The sequence below is a fragment of the Heloderma suspectum genome, chromosome 8 (assembly GCF_057233095.1).
Source record: "Heloderma suspectum isolate Gila_16-S chromosome 8, 16-S_ref, whole genome shotgun sequence".
Classification (NCBI taxonomy): Eukaryota; Metazoa; Chordata; class Lepidosauria; order Squamata; family Helodermatidae; genus Heloderma; species Heloderma suspectum.
Window position 1 is genome coordinate 46,037,516 of NC_139465.1, and position 18,683 is coordinate 46,056,198.

An 18,683-nucleotide genomic window follows, 5' to 3' on the forward strand; every position below is an offset into this window, starting at 1 on the left:
AGTACCGCAGTGAGATGCAGCCAGGGGAAAAAACCCATCCAGCAACCAGACGTTTGTGTGAAGACCTTACTGTGCCCATGAGCATCTCTGGGTTGGGATCTGAAGTAGAAAAATTATCTACCAAGGACGCCTACATTCTGCCATACTTTTGTGCTCCAACATATTTTGCCAATCTTTACATGCAAAGGCATTTGTTTTCTACAAGAGTGTTTTCATTCTGCATACTTTATTCTGTCTCAGTTGTGGATTTTGCTTGCTTGCGTTATTGTGCAAAAAGTGGTGAGCTAGCAGGTAGTTATGCGGGCCACGGACATATAGGGTTAGATCAAGAAGACTGAGAAGCAAGTCATAATACAGTGTCCAGAAGCATCTTCCCTAGCTTATGGGAACATTGTCTGAAATGCATCTCCATAGCCAGAAGCCATCAAAACACGCTTTAAAAAGTAAAATGGAAAGCGAGGTTTTCAAGATGCTGTGCCAGTTCCCAGATTCTGCCTGGTGTTATATTCTGCAGCCATGGAAATGCCACAAACTACCAGCCCTAACTAAGGAACAAAGCACTGGTTGAAGAAGTTGCACCCACTTCCCTCTCCCACTGGCCAAAGCAGAAGCCTTCACCTTGTTAACCGACAATGCTCTCTGCACCTGCTCACGCTCACCTGGAGGCAGACAGAGTCTCTTAATTCCAGGCTGAAAACAAATGGAATGCTGGAGGTTTGTTTCACATCCCCACCACACACTTTTGAGTTAAAAGAACAGCAAACAGATGCGAGCTATACTACTGAAAAAAGAAAAGCATCTCTGAGATGGCTCTCTCCATCATGCCTTACTAATACGATTTCCCATGACAGGATAGGCCTCCGATCTGGTCCAGCTGGCAGGTCTTATTCTTGATCTCCCCAGATGAGCTCCTGAACACGGAGCAGGGAAGGGAGGGCTCAGAGGCCTCTGGCCCCTTGCATGCCCAACAACATCTCGAACCCCTCAGGAAGGCACAAGCTATTTCAGAGTCTGGGCATTTAATCTGGACTCCAAAACAGGACACACACACATCCAGCATGCAGACCCACTTCATGCTTGTGGGATTCAGCCCAAGTCTAGAGGAAGACCTGAAGGGCATGATTGTGCCTCATCCCTAATCCTTTCAGAATGGCCTGAGGAAGTCGAGAGAGAGCCATCCTCTTTGCCACTCTTACCTGGAGGCTGGAGCCTTGCCCGGAGTGAACTCGATCGCCCTGTCCGAGGAGAAGACTGTGTTCGAATGCAGGGTTGTGCTGCGGCTGATGGCTCTGTCTAGAGAAAGCATAGCCAGAGAAGACTGGGATGGAGAAAAATGGCGGCTGCAGGAAGACATCACTAGCTGGAGGAGGATAAACTAGCTCAGCACAGCAGCTGAAGTGGCCAAAGAGATGCCACCGCAGAGGCCACCTTTTCTGAACATCTCTGCCATGGGTTGCCAGAGATGCCAAGAGCTTGAGCCGAGTTGGGGACCTATTCAGATTAGCAAAGTGGGAAAAATTTGTTTATCTTTCCTAATTGTGCAAATCTTGAATGCAACGAAGAGCAGGAATGGGCTTTTTCAAGAAATGTTTGTGAATTTCCAAATTTGTGATTGCATTTAAAAAATGCACACTTTGCTTATTTTTTGAAAAAAGGAAATTTCATTGTCACACTTTACTCAATGAGGAGAAAGTGCACACTTTTGAAAAATCCACACAGAAATGTGCACTCTTTCTATTCAAAACACTATTTTCCCATTCAAATGAGCTGAAAAACAGGTCGAAAACTAAAACAGGAGTGAGCCAAAACAAGTCCCGAAGTGATTTTCAGAGAATTTAGGAGAGGTTGAAAATCACTGGTTCTCCCATCCTTAATTCAGATGCAGTCTCCAGTTAGAAATTCCCAAGAGATATTTCAGCCTCATGATACAAGGAAACATCCCAGAACTTGATAGATCTTTAAGGGACAAGCATAAATGGCAAAGAGCAAGAGGGACAGGGACAAATAAGAGAGGCCTGTGAAGAAGACTGCAGCATTTCACTTGCAGCTGGATCATAACTCAAAATAGGATAAAACCAACAACTGTACAAGTCCCTCCCTCCCTCTTTAATTTTCCCTGTTGAATTTTAGATTGTAGGCTCCTTGAAGCAGAGACTTGTCATCTTGTATCACAGTAATCGCACATTGCTTCCCTTTTTCTCCTGCCTCCAATCAAAAGCACCAGGCATGCATGTGTATATATCACTAATGGAAAATGGACAAAAATGAAAAAAAGTAATCAAAGAAGAACAAGTTCTGGAACTGAGAAGGCCTGCTATGTAAGAGCTTTATAGTGCGATGAATTTATACAGTGCTTTCCCTGAAATGTCAAAGCAAATCCTGAAAACAGCCCTGTAAGGCAGGCCAGTATTATTAACTCCCATATTACAGGTCAAGCAAGATTGGAACCAGTGATTTCCAGCTTCAGACTCTTCAGGGCACAGGGCTGCCAGGCAGAGGCACACAGCACTAGAGGCTTCTACTGATGATAGAGGCTGTGCAGTGCTGGATCAAAACTGCCTGGGATCCTGTCCAGACACAGAGCCTGGCTTCCCTTTGAATCCTGAATGAGGCCTGTGAAAGGAGACTCCAGCACTAACCCACTGAGGAAAAAGCATGGGGCAAAGGAGGATCCTGCTTACCAAAGCTGATTAGGTTGCAATTTATTTCCTATGAAAATTTATACCCCATTTTCAATCTTATTCACGGCACCTAACACAACAAACACATTAGAGATTAATGCTGCAGCAACTTTGCTCTTTTTAATAAGGAAACATGGGCAGATGAAACGTGGGCATATCTCTTTAACACAAGGCCCTTCAGAGGTACCGCTGCAAATGTGGCCTCTGCTCCCATCAGCAGGTGAGGGAGGCAAAAAAGGCCACATCTGAAGCACCAGTAAGATGATCCAATTTGCTGTGACTTTGCTCACTGACACACCTGGCATGACAGCTACACTAGCACTGCTTAGGGTCTGGTCATTTTCACAGAGCCTTCCAGCATTTAGACGTTTCCTTTTAGGATGTGTCCCCCAGTATCTCCATGCACTTATTGCATTTTCTTTTCTGCTTGCAAAGCCAACTTTGAGGGAAGTTAAAGTCATACATCTCTCTCTCTCTCTCTCTCACACACACACACACACACACACATACACACACACACCCCTGTAATACAGAACCCACCTACCTATCAGATTGTCCAACCTGGTCCAGGGGAAGGGGATTGCACCCCAGCCCACAACACCGTAAGTAGCCAGGAGCCAGCATAAGCACATTTGCAGTATTTCTGCAACTCAGTGTAGGTTTGGTCTGGCTTATTCCCCCACACACCTCTCTCTCTTTCTGGGTACTATTCTTGTTTGCATGTAGAATATGACATCTGAAGTGGAAAGGTCCCTGTGGATCTTTCGGTACATGAGGCCACCCAGGAACGGGGGTGGACAACTTATGGCCCTCCAGCCTACAACTCCCAGCATCCCTTACCACTGGCTTTGCTAGCTAGGGCTGATGGGAGTTGTAGGGCAAAACATCTCGAGGGCCACAAGTAGGCCACCGCTGCCCAAGAACAATCCACCTGGGGTCAAATTCCAACATTTACTTTTTTATGAAGGAACGAGTCCCCAAAGCATGCCTGTACTGGCAAATGTGAAGCCCAAAGAGGAACAACCATATCAGAAAGTGGGATACACGCGCGCGTGCGTGCACCACACACACCCACACACACACCAGGTAACTACCTCTAAGTGCTCCTGACTGGTCCAGGAGCCTAATTCTGCCCTCCGAGAGCCAGGGCCCAGTTCTACAGAGCGAACCCTCTCAGCAAACTTGAGGGAACAAAGCGTCTCACTTGTATTCTTCTCAATAGGAGAAACCTGGGAATCAGATGGAGAAAGGCAACATTCAGGACTGTGAATCCCTGAAGCTGGAAAAACTGAACAGGAAGGCATCTTTGGACATGCTTCTAGACTAGGTCTAGGATGCCTGTACCTAGCTCTGTGCAGGCTCACATTTTCCCATGTGTGCCTGCACAGAGACCATAACATTCTGATATCCAGCAGTGGATCAGAATTAAAACATACAACTTGCATAAAACCGTTTTTTGATGTAGTTTGTGCCGTTTGTTTTTTGTGGATATGAATGGCTCATCACCTTCATTTTAGTAAGGATGTCGGAGAATTTCTCCACGAATCTCTGGGAGGCCGAATGCCAATGCATTCGGCCCCCCGAAATTGGTGGAGAAATGGTCTGCCACCCCCCGGGATGGGACTTACCTTGGTCGAATGTCCCTGGCAGCGGCAGCTCCCGGCGGTGGTTCGGCGGCGGCAGCAGCAGCAGCCAGTCTTTTGACCGGCTGCCGCCGCCGCCACCATTTCCAAGTGTAAAAAACAACAACAACAACAAACGTAAGAAACAACAACAACAACAAACGTGATAGGCTACGTAAAGATTTACGTAGCCTATCACGGCTAGATTTTCCAAAAACACCGTGATAGGCTACGTAAATGTTTACATAGCCTATCATGGCTGACTTTGGGGGGAGAAAAAAAAGCGCGTATGCAAATGGCGGCGCCCATGGGCGCCACCATTTGCATACGCGCTTCCCCCCCGCCCAAGTCAGCCGTGATAGTCTACGTAAACATTTATGTAGCCTATCACGGCTGACTGTAGGGACGCAAACGGCGGCGGCTACGCCCGCCGCCATTTGCGTCCCGGCAGGAGACGAGATTCGCGGCCGGAGGGACAGGGCGCCTCCCCCCCCGGCCAGAATTTTGGCCGGAGGGACAGGGCACCTCCCCCCCGGCCAGAATTTCGGTGGGGAGGGATGGGGCGCCTCCCACCCCGCCCAGAATTTCAGGGGGAGGAACGGAGCGCCTCCCCCCCACCGCGAAGCAAGCTGCGGGACCAGGTAAGGGACTTTTGTCCATCCCTACATTTTAGTCACACGAAACTCCTAAGCCTGCAGGAATAGGGCCACAAGCGGGACCTGGAACAAAATGCTGCCGCATGGGATCCTGTTCAGGTTCCAGGCTGCTCCATTCCATTTCCCTCCCAGACTGATCTCTCCCCAACCCCGCACGCTGGGGGGGGGAGTTTCCCCCTTGGAATTTTCTTTCCAAATATTTGTTGTACTTTTGCAGACCTTGAGGTTCCTCCAACCCTGGTGATACCACCCGGTTGTGTGGAGGGTGCCAATTTGGCTACATAAAGATCCATACTTAAAGGATGAGTTCACTATTAGTATATACTAATATATCCTATATAGGATATCCTGTCCCCATTTGGGGAGGGGGCAGTTGCAGGGGTGGAATATTTAGGTCCTTTGCCCCTTTTCCTACAAGGTGCATAAAATGGAAGGCAAGGGGTAGCCTTACTGCCCCTTTAACACCTCAGGGTTCTGTTTCTTATTTGTGTGTTCCTTTCAGAGGGGCTGGGGTTTTCTCCAAGGCTGGGTTGCACAGTAGAGAGACTACACAGCCAAGCATGTAAGAACATTTTTGAACTATCCAAACCATACAGGCAGCGGCACGACATCAGCTGTCACAGACAACAAGGAATTGGTGCTTAGGGCATCTGCAACAGCGTTCGACAGGGCAGTCAAAACAGGAGTGGGTCTGAGAGATGCATTACACTGCATCACAGCCTTCCCCAACCTGGTGCCCACCAGAAGCGATGGGTTGCAACTCCCGGCCTTTCCTGGTCATGCTGACTGGGAATGATGGGAATTTGAGTCCAACACATATGGAGGATGCCAGACTGAAGAAGGCTCCAGTATCACATGCAGAACAAGTTGCAAGTACAATACCGGTCCATATTCTTCATGGAAGCGCCCACCTGGACCATCATGAGGGTCTTGCTGTCACCACTGAGAGAGTCTTGGAGGAGGTACGTCAGCTTGGAGTTGCGGAATGGCACGTGGCCCTGGCGGGAGCGCAGGGCATAGATCACATCTCCCAAAGCCGAGAGCGATTTGTTGATGTACTGAGCTTCACGCAGCCGGCTCCCCTCTGCACCCGATCGCCCCACACGCTCGGATCCTGCCAGGTCTACCAAGTTCAGCTTCCCTTGGAGACAACAAATCAGACAACACTGAGGCTACAACCCTAAGCATGCTTACTTGTTAGTAAATGTGGCTAGGACTGGGCTGTTAGCATTCCACCAGACTCCGGCAAGCAATGGCCAGAGGACTGCATGAACAAGCACCCTTCAAAGGTCATCAAGAGCTCAAAGAGAGACTGCCTGTGTATCAAGAACCCCCAGGGAACATCTCCATGGAACATCCGTGGCTGTGTCAATGGACACCTTTCACATCCCAAGTGAACCCAATGCAGTACAGTGGACCTCCTCTACTGACACACCAAACAGAATGAAGGGAAATGACTCCTCACTCCCAGCCCAGGGATGCCCCAAGAGCCTGGCCACTGTACTCAGCAGTGCGATGGAAGGGCCATTGTATGCCCCGGCCGTGGGCTGCTAAGGTTTGGAGGTGCTGAGATAATGACAAGCCAGATCCAGGTTTGCTGGCAAGGAGGCTGTATTGAGTACCTACAGCACACAGGCGCACCCCATGGTTGGATCAGACAGCTGCTCTGAACCCAGAGCCAAGGGGTACAATGGGTTTTATACCATACATGTTAGCAGTGAGGCATGATGGCAGCAGCAAGCGTTAATTAGTGTTCATCTGCAACTTTCCCAGCACAGGCTAACAGCCCCACATCAGAGGGGAGACCATCAGAACGTTCCCAGCACAGACACCTGTAAACAGAGCCTCGCTTCTCAGGCACTTCCCAGGCCCTGATAAGAGTCAGAGCTTGTTGGTGTGGCATGTGCTGAGGCGGCGATATCGACCTTTGGCTCATCTTACCAGCCAAGAGGCCTGGTAGCAGGAAAGCTGCAGCGGATGGACTAAAGTCAGAGAGCATTATGGATCTCTGCGCCCCTCTACAACTGCAGGCCTGGGGCCAATACCGCCACTTCCCCAGGCAAAGACCACTACTGCTCCAAGACACCATGGCGAGCTCAGCCTGTCTAAGTCAGTATTCCCAGGACCCTGTGGATGCATCTGCCACACAGCAGAGAGAAAACTACATGGTCACGTGTCACAGCTTCTGACCGATGTACTCTGAGGATCCGTCTCATCGATAAAGTAGTCAGGCACTCATGACCCAGTTTTGGAGTTCAAGTTTCCAGCATGACTGACAACTGTGACAGGTTCTCACCCACACCTATCCTGCTGGAGGCACCAACCTGTGGTTCCTATTCCTGTGCTGTAATCGACGCCCCGAACTGTGACAATGAGGAGGGCGTGAGACCGGGAGCTATGCTCGTTCAAGTAGGTGCATTCAGTCGCTCGGTTGATGTGGCCAAATTCAAAGACCTGGAAGAAAGGCGAAGAGCCAGCTACGTTCCACCCCGGCTCTCAGCAGACAATCCCCTCGTAGGGCTCCCTCTTTGACCATCATCCCAAGCACCTGGCAGTCGTTAGTGCAAGGGGACGGCTGAGCAGCGAGAAATGCCTTTGCGGTTATTCATTCTACACTTCCCTAGCACCAAGCTATCTGTGAAGTTTGCAAAACCCAAAAATGGCTGAAGAGCACAACCACAAGGAATAGGAAAAAACCAGGCAGTGTGTTTCACAATGAAAAATGCACAATACACCCCAAATCACATTTCCACACTATCACATTCATGGGCGCAACAACTGGTGCCTGCATCACACTACAGCCATGAAATTCTCCATTTATTCTTTCTGCAGGATAATTTGAAAGCTCAGTGACAGCAGCCAATCCAGGCAAAGAGATCTTTGCTGGCTGCCCATCATCCCTCACCAGAACCCAGGCTGTGGGTCTGTATTTGCTCTCCAAAGTGAAGCCCCAGCCTATTCTCACCTTGTTGATGTCTTCCACACAGTGCACAGGGAACTCTGTTAGGCCGGGCACATAGAGTTGCCCACTGCCATCTGGGCACAGTTTGATGTCCAGCTTCTCCTGAGGCTCCTTTCCCAGCAAGTCTCTGAAAGAGAAGCCGGCCAGCCAAAAATGCCCCATGAACCAAACCAGGCTCTACAGAAGGGCAGCTTTTCCAGCACAGCACTATGGATTAGGCAGGCATGCATTAGGTCAGGGAGAGACATACAAAAAACGAATTGCCAAAATGGAAAACCCACAGTGGCCCTCTTGAGGTGAGTTCAGAGAAAAAGATGCAGCAGATCTTTTGCCAAGGGAGGAAGGTAATTTCATCCTTCCCGACTTACAAATGGTGAGAGGATAGCGTTCCTCAGTTTAAAAGTGGCTGATACCAAACACTATTCAATGGACAGGAGATGAAACAACTAACTGGTGTGTGTGGGCATGACAGCCACAGAGCAACTCTCCCACTCCAGTCCAAGCAATGATTTAAATAAACAAATTCTGAGAAGCCAGAATGAACCTGCCTGCTTAAGGGTACAGATCTCAAGCGGAACTCAGCCCCTGTATGCTGGTGTACAGAGTTGCCATTGCTAGGGCATGACTAGACTGTGCCAGGGCTCGGCTCTGGGACTGGTTTCAACCCCAGAGCTGATTTCCTAGAGCCCTGAAGCTGGATCAGGCCAAAGTCCTCTCTAGTCCAGCATTCTTTTCCTACTGTGGCCAACCAGATGCTGTAATAAGCAGGACTCAGGGGCAACAGCACCCTCCTGCTTGTGTTCCCCAGCATCTGATAGCGAGAGGCGTAATGCCTCTGACGCTGGAGGTACTATATAGGCATAATGACCAATAGCCATGAATAGCCTTGTCCTCCCTGAATTTGTCTAATCCCCCTTCAAAGCCATCCAAATTAGAAGCCACCTTGAGGTAGAGAATTCCACAGGTTAACTTTATGAAGACATCTTTCCTTTTATCCCTCCTAAATTTCCCAGCTTCAATTTCATGGGATGTTCCTGTTGGGTTCAAGAACTATGAAAGTTTATCCACTTTCTCTACACCATTTCCCAAACATCGGAATTGGGAGAGTAATATTAAACTGCCATTTGGTTGAAGGCAGTGCCTCTGAGCATGGGCAAAGTACACTTGCCTCCCCACCACTGGAGCCCTGAGTTGGGCTTTTAGGAAGATCAGCCTAGCGCTCCCTTTTTGTGAGTTATGGATGAGGCCTGGGACAGCTTCTGCTGCAGGAAGCCCAAGCAGTGCCACCACTGACAAAGTGGTTGTCTGGGACATCCCACATTCTAAAGGCAGCCCAGACGTCGTGCTGCTACCTGAGCGCTTCATTGTAGATCTCTGCCACACTGACGGTGATCTTGTAGTCCCAGTCGGAGGCTTTTGCTTGCACTTCTGAGAAGAGAAGCTGCAGAGCCCGCTGGTTGATGCCGGGATTTTCAGGAATCCCCTGGGTGAAGAAGATAAACGGAAGGCATCACCATGTTTCTTCTCTGCATTAAAGCTCAGGGGATGCGTTCATCCAGGGCACAGCAGCAGAGACTGAGAAAAGTGTTCCTGCCTCACTGTGTAGTCTCCAACGCCCCTTCCCATCCCCTCAATGGTGTATGCGTGGGGAGCAGGGTGGACACATATGTAAGAGCGCTGCTGAATCCAACCCATTTCTATCCTCTGAGAAGCTCACAGCAGGGCTTGAAGGAGACATCTGTCCCCTGCTCTTTGTCCCTCGCCCCCGGTGTTCAGAGCTACATTGTCCCCTCTAGTTAGCAACTCTCCTTCTCAACTCTGTCGAATCCTTTTTAAATGCCATCTAAGCTAGTGACCATCCCCACATTTGGTAGCAGCAAGTCCATAACATTCTAAAGGTGCCCTACTCATTATCCTAAAGGATGGGCTTACCTGGGAGGCCAGGACCTCACAAGCAAAGCAAGCATTATGGCTCTAGACTAGCCTTCCCCAACCTCATGCTGTCCAGATGTGTTAGACTAAAACTCCCACAGTTGGCTGGGGGTTGCTGGGAGTTGTAGTCCAACATATCTGGAGGGCAACAGGTAGGGGAAGGCTGACCCTACATCCAGGCTCCAGCACCATCATTTTCCACTAGCTGCAACCAACCCAGCCAGCCCCCCACAGGCTCCAGAAAGTGAGCCAAATCGGCAAATGAAAAGGACCCAGGCAGAAATGGGAAGCTGCTCACCTCCATTGTGTACGTCTTGCCAGCCCCTGTCTGTCCGTAGGCAAAAATACAAACATTATAGCCATCAATGCAGGATGTGATCAGGGCTTGCACCTCCCGAAAGACCTTTGGAAAGCAAAGTTTGCAGAAGGCATCAGCAAAGTGACTCCCACTGCCACCAAACAGGTTCCTTAGATGCATATTCATGAGATTGTCAGTTTAAACAGATCAGAGCCTCTTTACATAAACAGGAGCCTTCGCCAATCTGGTGTCTTCCAGATGTGTTATTTATTTATTTATTATTAAATTTATTAATCGCCCATCTGGCTGGTCACCCATACCACAGCTCCCATAATGGCTTGGGGCAAGATTACCTGAAGGAATGTCTTCTCCCATACATACTTTCCCAGACCCTAAAATCACCTTCAGAGGCCTTTCTCTGGGTGCCCCCACCAAATGGAAGTCAGATGGGTGGCTACTAAGGAGAGAGCCTTTTCCAAGAGAGCCTTTTCCAAGAGGGCCTTTACTGTTGTGGCCCCCTGGTTGTGGAGTACCCTCCCCAGAGAGGCTCACCTGGTGCCTACATTGTGGTCTTTTGGGCATCAGCTGAAGACTTTATTTTCCCAGCCATCTTAGTCTTTCAGTTCTACTGCTTTTAAATTTGTTACTTTACACTGCTGTTGGTTTTTATTTTGGTTCTATACTATACTTTGAAACTTTTATAAAGTTTTATATTATGTTTTATTGTGTTGCATTTTATGGTTTTAATTATTGTGAACCGCCCAGAGAGCTTCGGATATTGGGCAGTATAGAAATGTAATGAATAAAGTAAATAAACATAAATAATCCCCAGTCAGCATCACCATGCTGGTTGGGAATAATGGGAGTTGCAGTCCAATGCATCTGGAGGGCACCAGGTTGGGGAAGGCTGCTGATGCAGAGAGAAGAGGGATGAGACCCTGCAGGGGGTGGCTTGTCTTCTTGGCCTGCTGGTAAAGATGACAACACCACCACCAGAAATGCCCATCTGGTAAAGGAGCTCAACAAACAGAGGTGTTTCCTTCAAACCACACTCCTGCTTCTCTCATCCAGCAGACACTGTTGCTAACGTAACAGTAGACCATCCCCATGGCTAAACTTACATCTTCCTGTGTTGCCTCTGGAGGAAAAACCTTGTCCAGTTCAAACGACACCAGCTTCCCCTTGTGTGTCAGGTGAAGGACAGCATCATCGTCCGCGTCAAAGGTCACAGCGTTGGCAGCCTCTGGCCCGTCCCCATCCTCTTTACTTATCGGCCTAACGCGACCAAACACTCGGATGTTGCCTTTAAAAGGAAATTACAGAGCTTTAAAACTCTGTGAACAGCTGGATTTCTGACTCCTGACTGCTCTAGACAGAACCGCAGAGACTGAGGGTTTTTTCAACAAGGTCAGAAGAGCATAGCTTCAGGCTGTGGGGCAAATTCAGCCCACCTGGGGTCTTAATCTGGCCCTCTGGGGTTCCCCAGATGGCCACGACCCCTTTCCCTGGCCCCATCCCCTTTCCCTGACCACTGATCATTGGGTGGTTTCCTGGCTCTGGTACAGCTTTTCCTCATCTTAAAAGGTTGAACTATGTTTCCTTGGCTAAGGAAAAGCTTAGCTGCTAGCAGGAAGAGCTTTAAGCTCAAATATGCTGGTATTTTGGCCCTGTCCCCTTGGCCTTTCATCCTGTCCTGTTTTGCCTCTGGCCCTGCCCACAAGCAAGAGCTTCTGCCAAACTGAATTCAGCCCTGTGGCTGAAAGAGGTTCAACACCCCTGAAGCAGCCTCTCCCCAAGAACCATCTTTCCCATGGCATGTAGGGGCATGCAATGGTCCAGATCCGTGCTTTCACTGAAGTGCAAATCTGCACACAAATCTGTCAGAGAACCAGCAGCAGAACCACTTGAGCCAGTATACCTTCAGTCCCCCAACTCTCTCAAACTAGGCACCCCAGAATCAACCATCTTGGGGTTCAGCTTGATGACAATCATTTATTATTATTTGATTTTTTTGTTATTTATTATTTGATGACAGTTAGACACAAAGCCCTTAACTGGCATCTCTGATCTGCCTCCAAGGAACACACACAGACACGCACTCACCTTTCAACCGCACGAGTTCGTTGTGACACTTTTTCCTGAGTTGCAATTCCCTGCGATATTTTCTCAGAAGCTCCTGGTTTGTGCTGTTCACCTCTTCAATGGCCTGTCCAATCTTCAAGAGAGGACAACAAGAGTCAGGGGCAGCGTCACTCTGAGAGCTGAAGAATCTCACCCACCCACATCCCATCCCATCTCTTCAACTGAGCCACTCCTTAAGAAAAATGCCACGATCAGGAGGAGAGGTGCAGTCCCACATTCCTTATTCAGCCATGAGATTTGCTGTTGGGCTGACCTCGGCCTTGGTGCTCTGCAAGGTGTCTTGGAGAAGAACAGGGAATTCTCGGACCTGCCGCTTCAGGCTATTGTAGTCATTGGTGAGGGTTCGAAGTGCTGGCTGAAGTGTGAGGAGATTTGTCCGCACCCCTGCAGAGAAGCAGAGAGGCCTACTGAGGACACGCCACAGACCCAGGCAGAGGGACTCCCACTTTCACTGCCATTTCCCCTCCTTAGATGATAGCTTAGACCAGCCTTCCCCAACTAATTATGGGAGGATGCATAACTGCACTGCAATCATGGGAGGTGCAGTGTTGGACCGCAACTCCCATAATCCCACAAGCCAGCAGAGCTCAATGTGGGAAGCCTGGCTTAAACAATAGGGCAGATCCAAAAGGAAAGGTTCAAAGAATCCCTAAATGGAAAGACAGCTGCCTCTTTGAAAGCCTCATCAGGTCCTTCAGAGAAACATTTCACCAGCTGGAAGGTATTCACCTGCCAGGTTCTCGTGAACAGCTTTCATCTCTACTTGCGCCCGAGCAAAAGCTTCTTCAATGGCTCGGTTCTTGTCCTCTTCCATGCTCTGCATCTCCTCCAGCATCTGTTCCTGAGCCCGTTCTAGCTCAGACTCATACACCACCACCTAGAAAATGGACCAAATGACGGGGCCAGGGTGAAGGGGCCAGACTTCTTTCCCTCTCCTGTCTCTAGCACTGAGGACCAGGAAAGCTCCTTCTGCCACTGGTGGGAAGGAATGAGGGGTGCTTCCAGAGGAGGTTTTTATTGTGCAGTCACCATGTCCCATTCATGGAATTTTACAGGGCACCTTTCATTTGTAAACTTCCCAAGTTTTCTTACCAGAAAAAAAAAAACTGCTAAGGACAAACAGTTGGAATGGCTGCACAAGGCCTTTTGATTGGCAGCACGAGAAGCTGTCCATCTGGGAGGACCCAGGGATAGGTCATGGGCCTCTCTGGGCACACCAAGCCTGTCAGGCCCGAGGGAAGAAAGAGCAATCCTGAACGAGGGCCCTACTGTGTCAACTGCAGCAGCAGATGGAGAGCTATCAGTGCAGGCCAAGCAGGGAGCCTGGTGGGAAGGATGCGTCAGCAATTTGGAGAGCAGAAGTGCAGAAAGACTGGAACCTACAAAGGAAAGGCGCCCTTGAGCTGCTGGTCTGCAGGTCTTTTTGCAAATGACCAGGAGAAGAAAGTGCCAGTGCAACAACCCAGTAGGCTCCCATTTCCCACCGAATGGAGAAGCAACCTGGGAGCGATTTTCTAGTTATTTCGCCCTACATCATTTTGAGCAAGTTGCCTGAGCTGGGATAACCTTCTCTGCCCATTTCACTCTCTTCTTCCACACTGAGAATGGCTTACCTGTGCTCTGAGCTGAGCTGCTGTCTTCTGAGAGTTCTGCAGCTGCTGCTCCATCTCTTTCAGGACTTGTCGCTGCATCCCAACCTGGTCCTGCAAGTACTGGTTCCGGGACTGGGCTTCACAGAGGGCCTGCTTGGTCTTAGAGGACTCAACTTCCACAGTTCTGATGATGTACTGAGGGAAGGAAAGCACATGGAAATGGTGACCCATAGGTGATTGCTACTAGAACTGACTGAGCCACTTTGTGAGAATGACAGACTCAGAGTCTGGGACTGAAGCAGTTCCGAGGGTGAGTGGACTGTGCATGAGCATCACTTTGAGAAAGCACGATACATACAAAGCCTTTGCGAGCCATTCCACGGCCACCCACCTTGATCTGCTGCGGTTGGGTTCTGAGGCTTGCTATCGTCTCCTGACTGTCCCTCAGTCTCCGGCTGAGCCGTTCCTCCTCTTCTGCCTTTTCCGCTAGAGAGTCTTTTAGCCGTAGCTCCACCTCAGCCAGGCGATTGGTTTTCTGCTCTACTTCTAGGTCCAGCTCAGTCAGACGCCCTTTCACCTCTTCTGCTTCATGCTTTAGCTGGGCCAGCTTTTCCTGCAACTTCACATTCTCCTGAGCAGGGAGGGAACCATGTGACCCGTAAGAAGCATAGCTGTGATGGAGCAGTCTATAGGCACCCCAGAAAAAAGAATTCATTCTTTACCTGGCTGTGCTGACAGTCCACACATTTCACAGACAGCTTCTTGAGCTCCTGCAGTTGTGCCTCACACACCTTCATCTCTTGTTTTAGACGCACGTTTTCTGCAACCAACAGGTCCCGGTGTTTCTCCAAGTCTGTGCCACCCTGAGGACACAGAAGGTAGATGGAGATTAGCGGAACAGATGTATTGTGAACCATTTTACTCTTTTACCTCCCAAGTCACCTACTGAATCCCAGGGAAATCACCAGAAGAATGAGAATTTTTTTCTGGAGAAAATTATAGCAGTGGAAACATTTTCATTTCAGAACATTTTGACAGTCAGAACCCTCCGTCTATCCAAAGCGCTACCAGCAAGCGCCAGGCAGGGTGGGAGGAACTATGGAGGTGATATTGCCTTCAGTTACTTCTAAAAAGAAAAGCAATTTCAGCTAGACAGGACTCTGAGCTCACCTAGCTGATTTACCGGTGTGATGGTGATGCTGCAGGATCTTGCGGGCACGTGCCTCTCCCCTCCCCAAGCTATTCTGAGGTTACTCTTGTGAGGATTCCCCCTCCTGAAATTGTAGCAATGCCTATCACCTTGGGAGTGGGAATCCACCATATCCTATGGTCCCTGGGATACACTCCCAGGGACCAAAGGATTGCTCTGTAAATTATAAAACCCTATTCACTGACGAAGTGAGAGCCACCATGAGGTCTAACTGGATGTGGTGACACCACCCCATGGTCACCCACCCCATGGTAACCACCTAGGTCATCACCCCATGGTCACTCCTAAATCTGATTGGATTTAACTGTAAATGATGTGTATTTGATTGCTGTGTGGGATTTAAATCAAAAAAATAATTTGAATGAAGGTCTATTAAGTTGTAATTCACTCACTTTTGGATACAGTTCAGTGTATTTAATGTTGATGACATAACTTGAAACTAATTAAAATTAAATTAAACTTTTTAAATGATCTAATTGTGCTGTCTTTACTTTCTGTATGGGTGTAGTCAAACAGCAAGTTACTTGCGAAATGCTGTAAGCACTATGCTCAATACAAATATTATCTCTAGAGTATTAGGGAATTGTAATCATACTATCTTTTGAAGACATCAAGAGAGTCAATGAAGACTTCCAGAGGAACCCTGGCTGGGAAATAAGAAAGACTCTGATGACTCACCCACTACACTGAATATGAAATGGATTTAACATCACACACTGTGTGTGCATATGTTGGTTAATTACTGTTTTCCTTCACTCCCTCCCCAACGCGGGAAACACCCTTATAATTTGTGTGATCGAATTTTTGCATTGTATATGATATTGCTTTTGTCATGCAATTATTAACGTACAGATATCTGTAATAAGTACGTTACAGATGTTTATTTAAATATTAATTTGGCTGCCTGTGCATGTTTTGCAACCCAGGTTGTTTTATGGTTCCTGTTGTTTATGGGCACTCCCCTTAAACTCTTTTTCTGTTCAGAAGATGAGAGACCAGCACGATCTTCACGTTTACATTCTTCCAATAGAAGTTTCAAAATGGAGTCAGCCACATGGTTTTCCTGGGAGCTGCAGTAGCTCCAGGAAAACCATGCACACCTCCTTATTTATCAGGAAAAGACTAACCAGGCAGAGAGAACTGAACTTACTGAGAGATGAGTCCTGCCTTTTTTTTAATGGGGGAAAATGCCACTATCAGCAAAGGATGTCAACTCCCCTGATGACATGGACCAATTAATAGCTGACAAGTCTTCAGGGAAGCATTAAAGCAGCCTTCCCCAACCTGGCGCCCTCCAGATGTGTTGGACTACAACTCCCATAATCACAGGAACATAGGAAGCTGCCTCCCGTATGGAAATTGTAGTCCAACACACCTGGAAGGTACCAAGCTGGGGAGGCTGGGATAAAGAAATTCAAAGCTGCCGTTCCACACAAACACACGTGAGCGCATGCATGCACACACGGGACTCCAGGAGACTCTTCGCAATCACTTCTGTACCCCAATCCTAGGCGTAGGTCCTGCCAAGTGCAACAGGTGCTGCTCCCTCTGCTTGTCGTTGCAGCCTAGCCGTAGCTTAGATTGGCTAGACAGTTGTTTCCATTCTGCCTCATCAGTGTTCTCAAATGTAAATGGCCATAGGACACCTTGGGAGCTTTATGTGATGTGAACAATGCGAAGAAGCCAGTGCAACTCACCAACACGGAACGGAGCCTGTTCATTTCCTGCACTTGCTCCAGGAGCTTGTCCTTCAGACTTTCTGTCTGCCAACACAGAAAGGTAGACTTAAATAGGCATAATTTGCAAATTGGAAAACAAATGGTGAGGTGCCTGAGGGATTGTTACCTGATCCCAAAAGTAACGCAGAAACGTCCTAGCATTCAAAAGGGTTTTGTTTTTAGTTTAAGATAGGGGTGGGGAAGCTCTTATAGCCGGAGGGACAAATTCCATTTTGAACAAGCTTTCGGAGGCCAAAGGCAAAGGAGGTGAGGCCAAAGACAAAGAGGCTGGACCAAAAACACCAACATATTGTAGCCTAAAGTTCTGACTAAGCCTTAGGAGAAGGATTTCAACCTCTTAGAAGGGGAGGAAAGGCACAAAAACTGGTGTTTGGTGCGAAGAGGTGGGACCAGGTGATGTGGGAGTGTCCACCTGGGGAACCCTGGAGGGCTGCATCTGGCCACTTGTAAGAGTTACAAATTCAATCGTTCAGCCAAAACAGTGTGGAAATGGTAAGTCAAGGCACACAACTCAACTCTCATGTCATGGAAACGACAAACATGTTCTCAGTGTCTCATATATTATGCTTGTTTGTCTGTTTATTATGTATTTAACTTACTGCATTTTATCTAGCTTTTCAGACAATCGTCGTCTGCCAAAGCAGCTCACATCCACCAGGCTTATAAACTAAAATGACAAGACAAGCAAGGGGGGGGAGTAGAGGGAGACTGCTTCTTCAAGGCCAGAACAAGTGGGCATCTCCATGCAGGCTGGCCAAGCTTGTCCTTCCTTGTGGGTGTTCTCCCTTGAACAGCGACTGGTGGCGCATGTTTCTCTGGCTGGTGGATGGTGCTGCAGCATTCTTTCCCCTTACTGCTACAGACTCGGAGTAACTGTCACTTGGCGCTCAGTGCTCTTTCTGACAGCGAGGGAGGGTACACCTTGGCCTCCGTGCATTCATACTTCCCCCAGCCTTTCAGCCTTGTTCCTCTTCAGGCTGGGAGCGGGGGGGGGGGGGGGGGAGAAACACCAAAGCTGCAGTCAATGACATGTCAACCTTGAATGAAATGTATGCTGTTAGATTCTAAATTCTTAATTCTGACAACCAATTCAGAACATCAGATTTGCTCTGCAGGTTTTAATTCTGACCTCCAACCCCCTCTGCAAAGCTGACCTTAAGGTGTAGAGCTCAATTCCTATGAAAGCTTACAGGAAACATAGGTGGCCACTTCATAGATTTGGTGCAAAGTGCCCGATGCTATCCTCACTTCAGTGTAATTCATGTGCTGACAGGATGCCATCAAAATGCATGTTGTGATGGCATGGGGTGGGATGCATGCTACTGGAAACACTCCTGTTGCATATGCGCCCAGTGAAGGGCACTGCACATGCTGATGCTAGCCTGGGAAGCAGGTCTTCATAGGGATGGTTATTAAAAGAACCATCAAGGCAAATAAAGACAGATTTCACCATGGAAGGAAGTAAACAGGGGGATCTTTCCAGGATCTGTATTGTGACTAGCACTATTTAACATATTCATAAGATGTTGCAAACAGTGAGACAGCCAAGTTTGCAAATGGCATCAAATGACTGAGAATGGTAAAATCATGAACAGATTATGAAAACCTCTAAATTGGTTGTTCTAAAATGACTCATTGGGCAATAGAGATTCAAGATGTACATACTACAAAGTAATTTTGGGGAGACCAAAATATCACAAATACACATCTAAACTAGTTTAAACTGCTTAGCATGTGGGATCATCATAGTAAAGCTGTTGTCTTGGCTATGGATTGATAGATGGTGGTGGGGAGGAATTTTTTTCCCAAGGTTGGCAGCCTGGGGATGAGTGATAACACAATGATAGAG

General features: G+C 48.3%; 1 protein-coding gene across 23 annotated transcripts in view; it reads right to left on the reverse strand.

Moving 5' to 3' along the window:
• Positions 1 to 18,683, reverse strand: part of KIFC3 (kinesin family member C3) — a 49,053-nt gene that overhangs the window by 1,069 nt on the left and 29,301 nt on the right. For 19 of the 23 annotated variants that reach the window (XM_084812253.1, XM_084812255.1, XM_084812254.1 and 16 more), the window contains 15 exons: positions 16,793 to 16,858; positions 14,608 to 14,748; positions 14,277 to 14,516; positions 13,907 to 14,080; positions 13,023 to 13,170; positions 12,547 to 12,677; positions 12,255 to 12,366; positions 11,273 to 11,454; positions 10,152 to 10,256; positions 9,274 to 9,404; positions 7,925 to 8,048; positions 7,284 to 7,413; positions 5,871 to 6,100; positions 3,776 to 3,910; positions 1,197 to 1,293 (listed from right to left, as the gene is read on the reverse strand). In XM_084812253.1, coding sequence (XP_084668379.1) covers positions 1,197 to 1,293; positions 3,776 to 3,910; positions 5,871 to 6,100; positions 7,284 to 7,413; positions 7,925 to 8,048; positions 9,274 to 9,404; positions 10,152 to 10,256; positions 11,273 to 11,454; positions 12,255 to 12,366; positions 12,547 to 12,677; positions 13,023 to 13,170; positions 13,907 to 14,080; positions 14,277 to 14,516; positions 14,608 to 14,748; positions 16,793 to 16,858 — 2,146 coding nt within the window. Of the gene's footprint in view, positions 1 to 659; positions 691 to 1,196; positions 1,294 to 3,775; positions 3,911 to 5,870; positions 6,101 to 7,279; positions 7,414 to 7,924; positions 8,049 to 9,273; positions 9,405 to 10,151; positions 10,257 to 11,272; positions 11,455 to 12,254; positions 12,367 to 12,546; positions 12,678 to 13,022; positions 13,171 to 13,906; positions 14,081 to 14,276; positions 14,517 to 14,607; positions 14,749 to 16,792; positions 16,859 to 18,683 lie in introns of all 23 variants that reach the window. The other 4 variants (XM_084812260.1, XM_084812259.1, XM_084812261.1 and 1 more) reach the window with 2 other exon arrangements.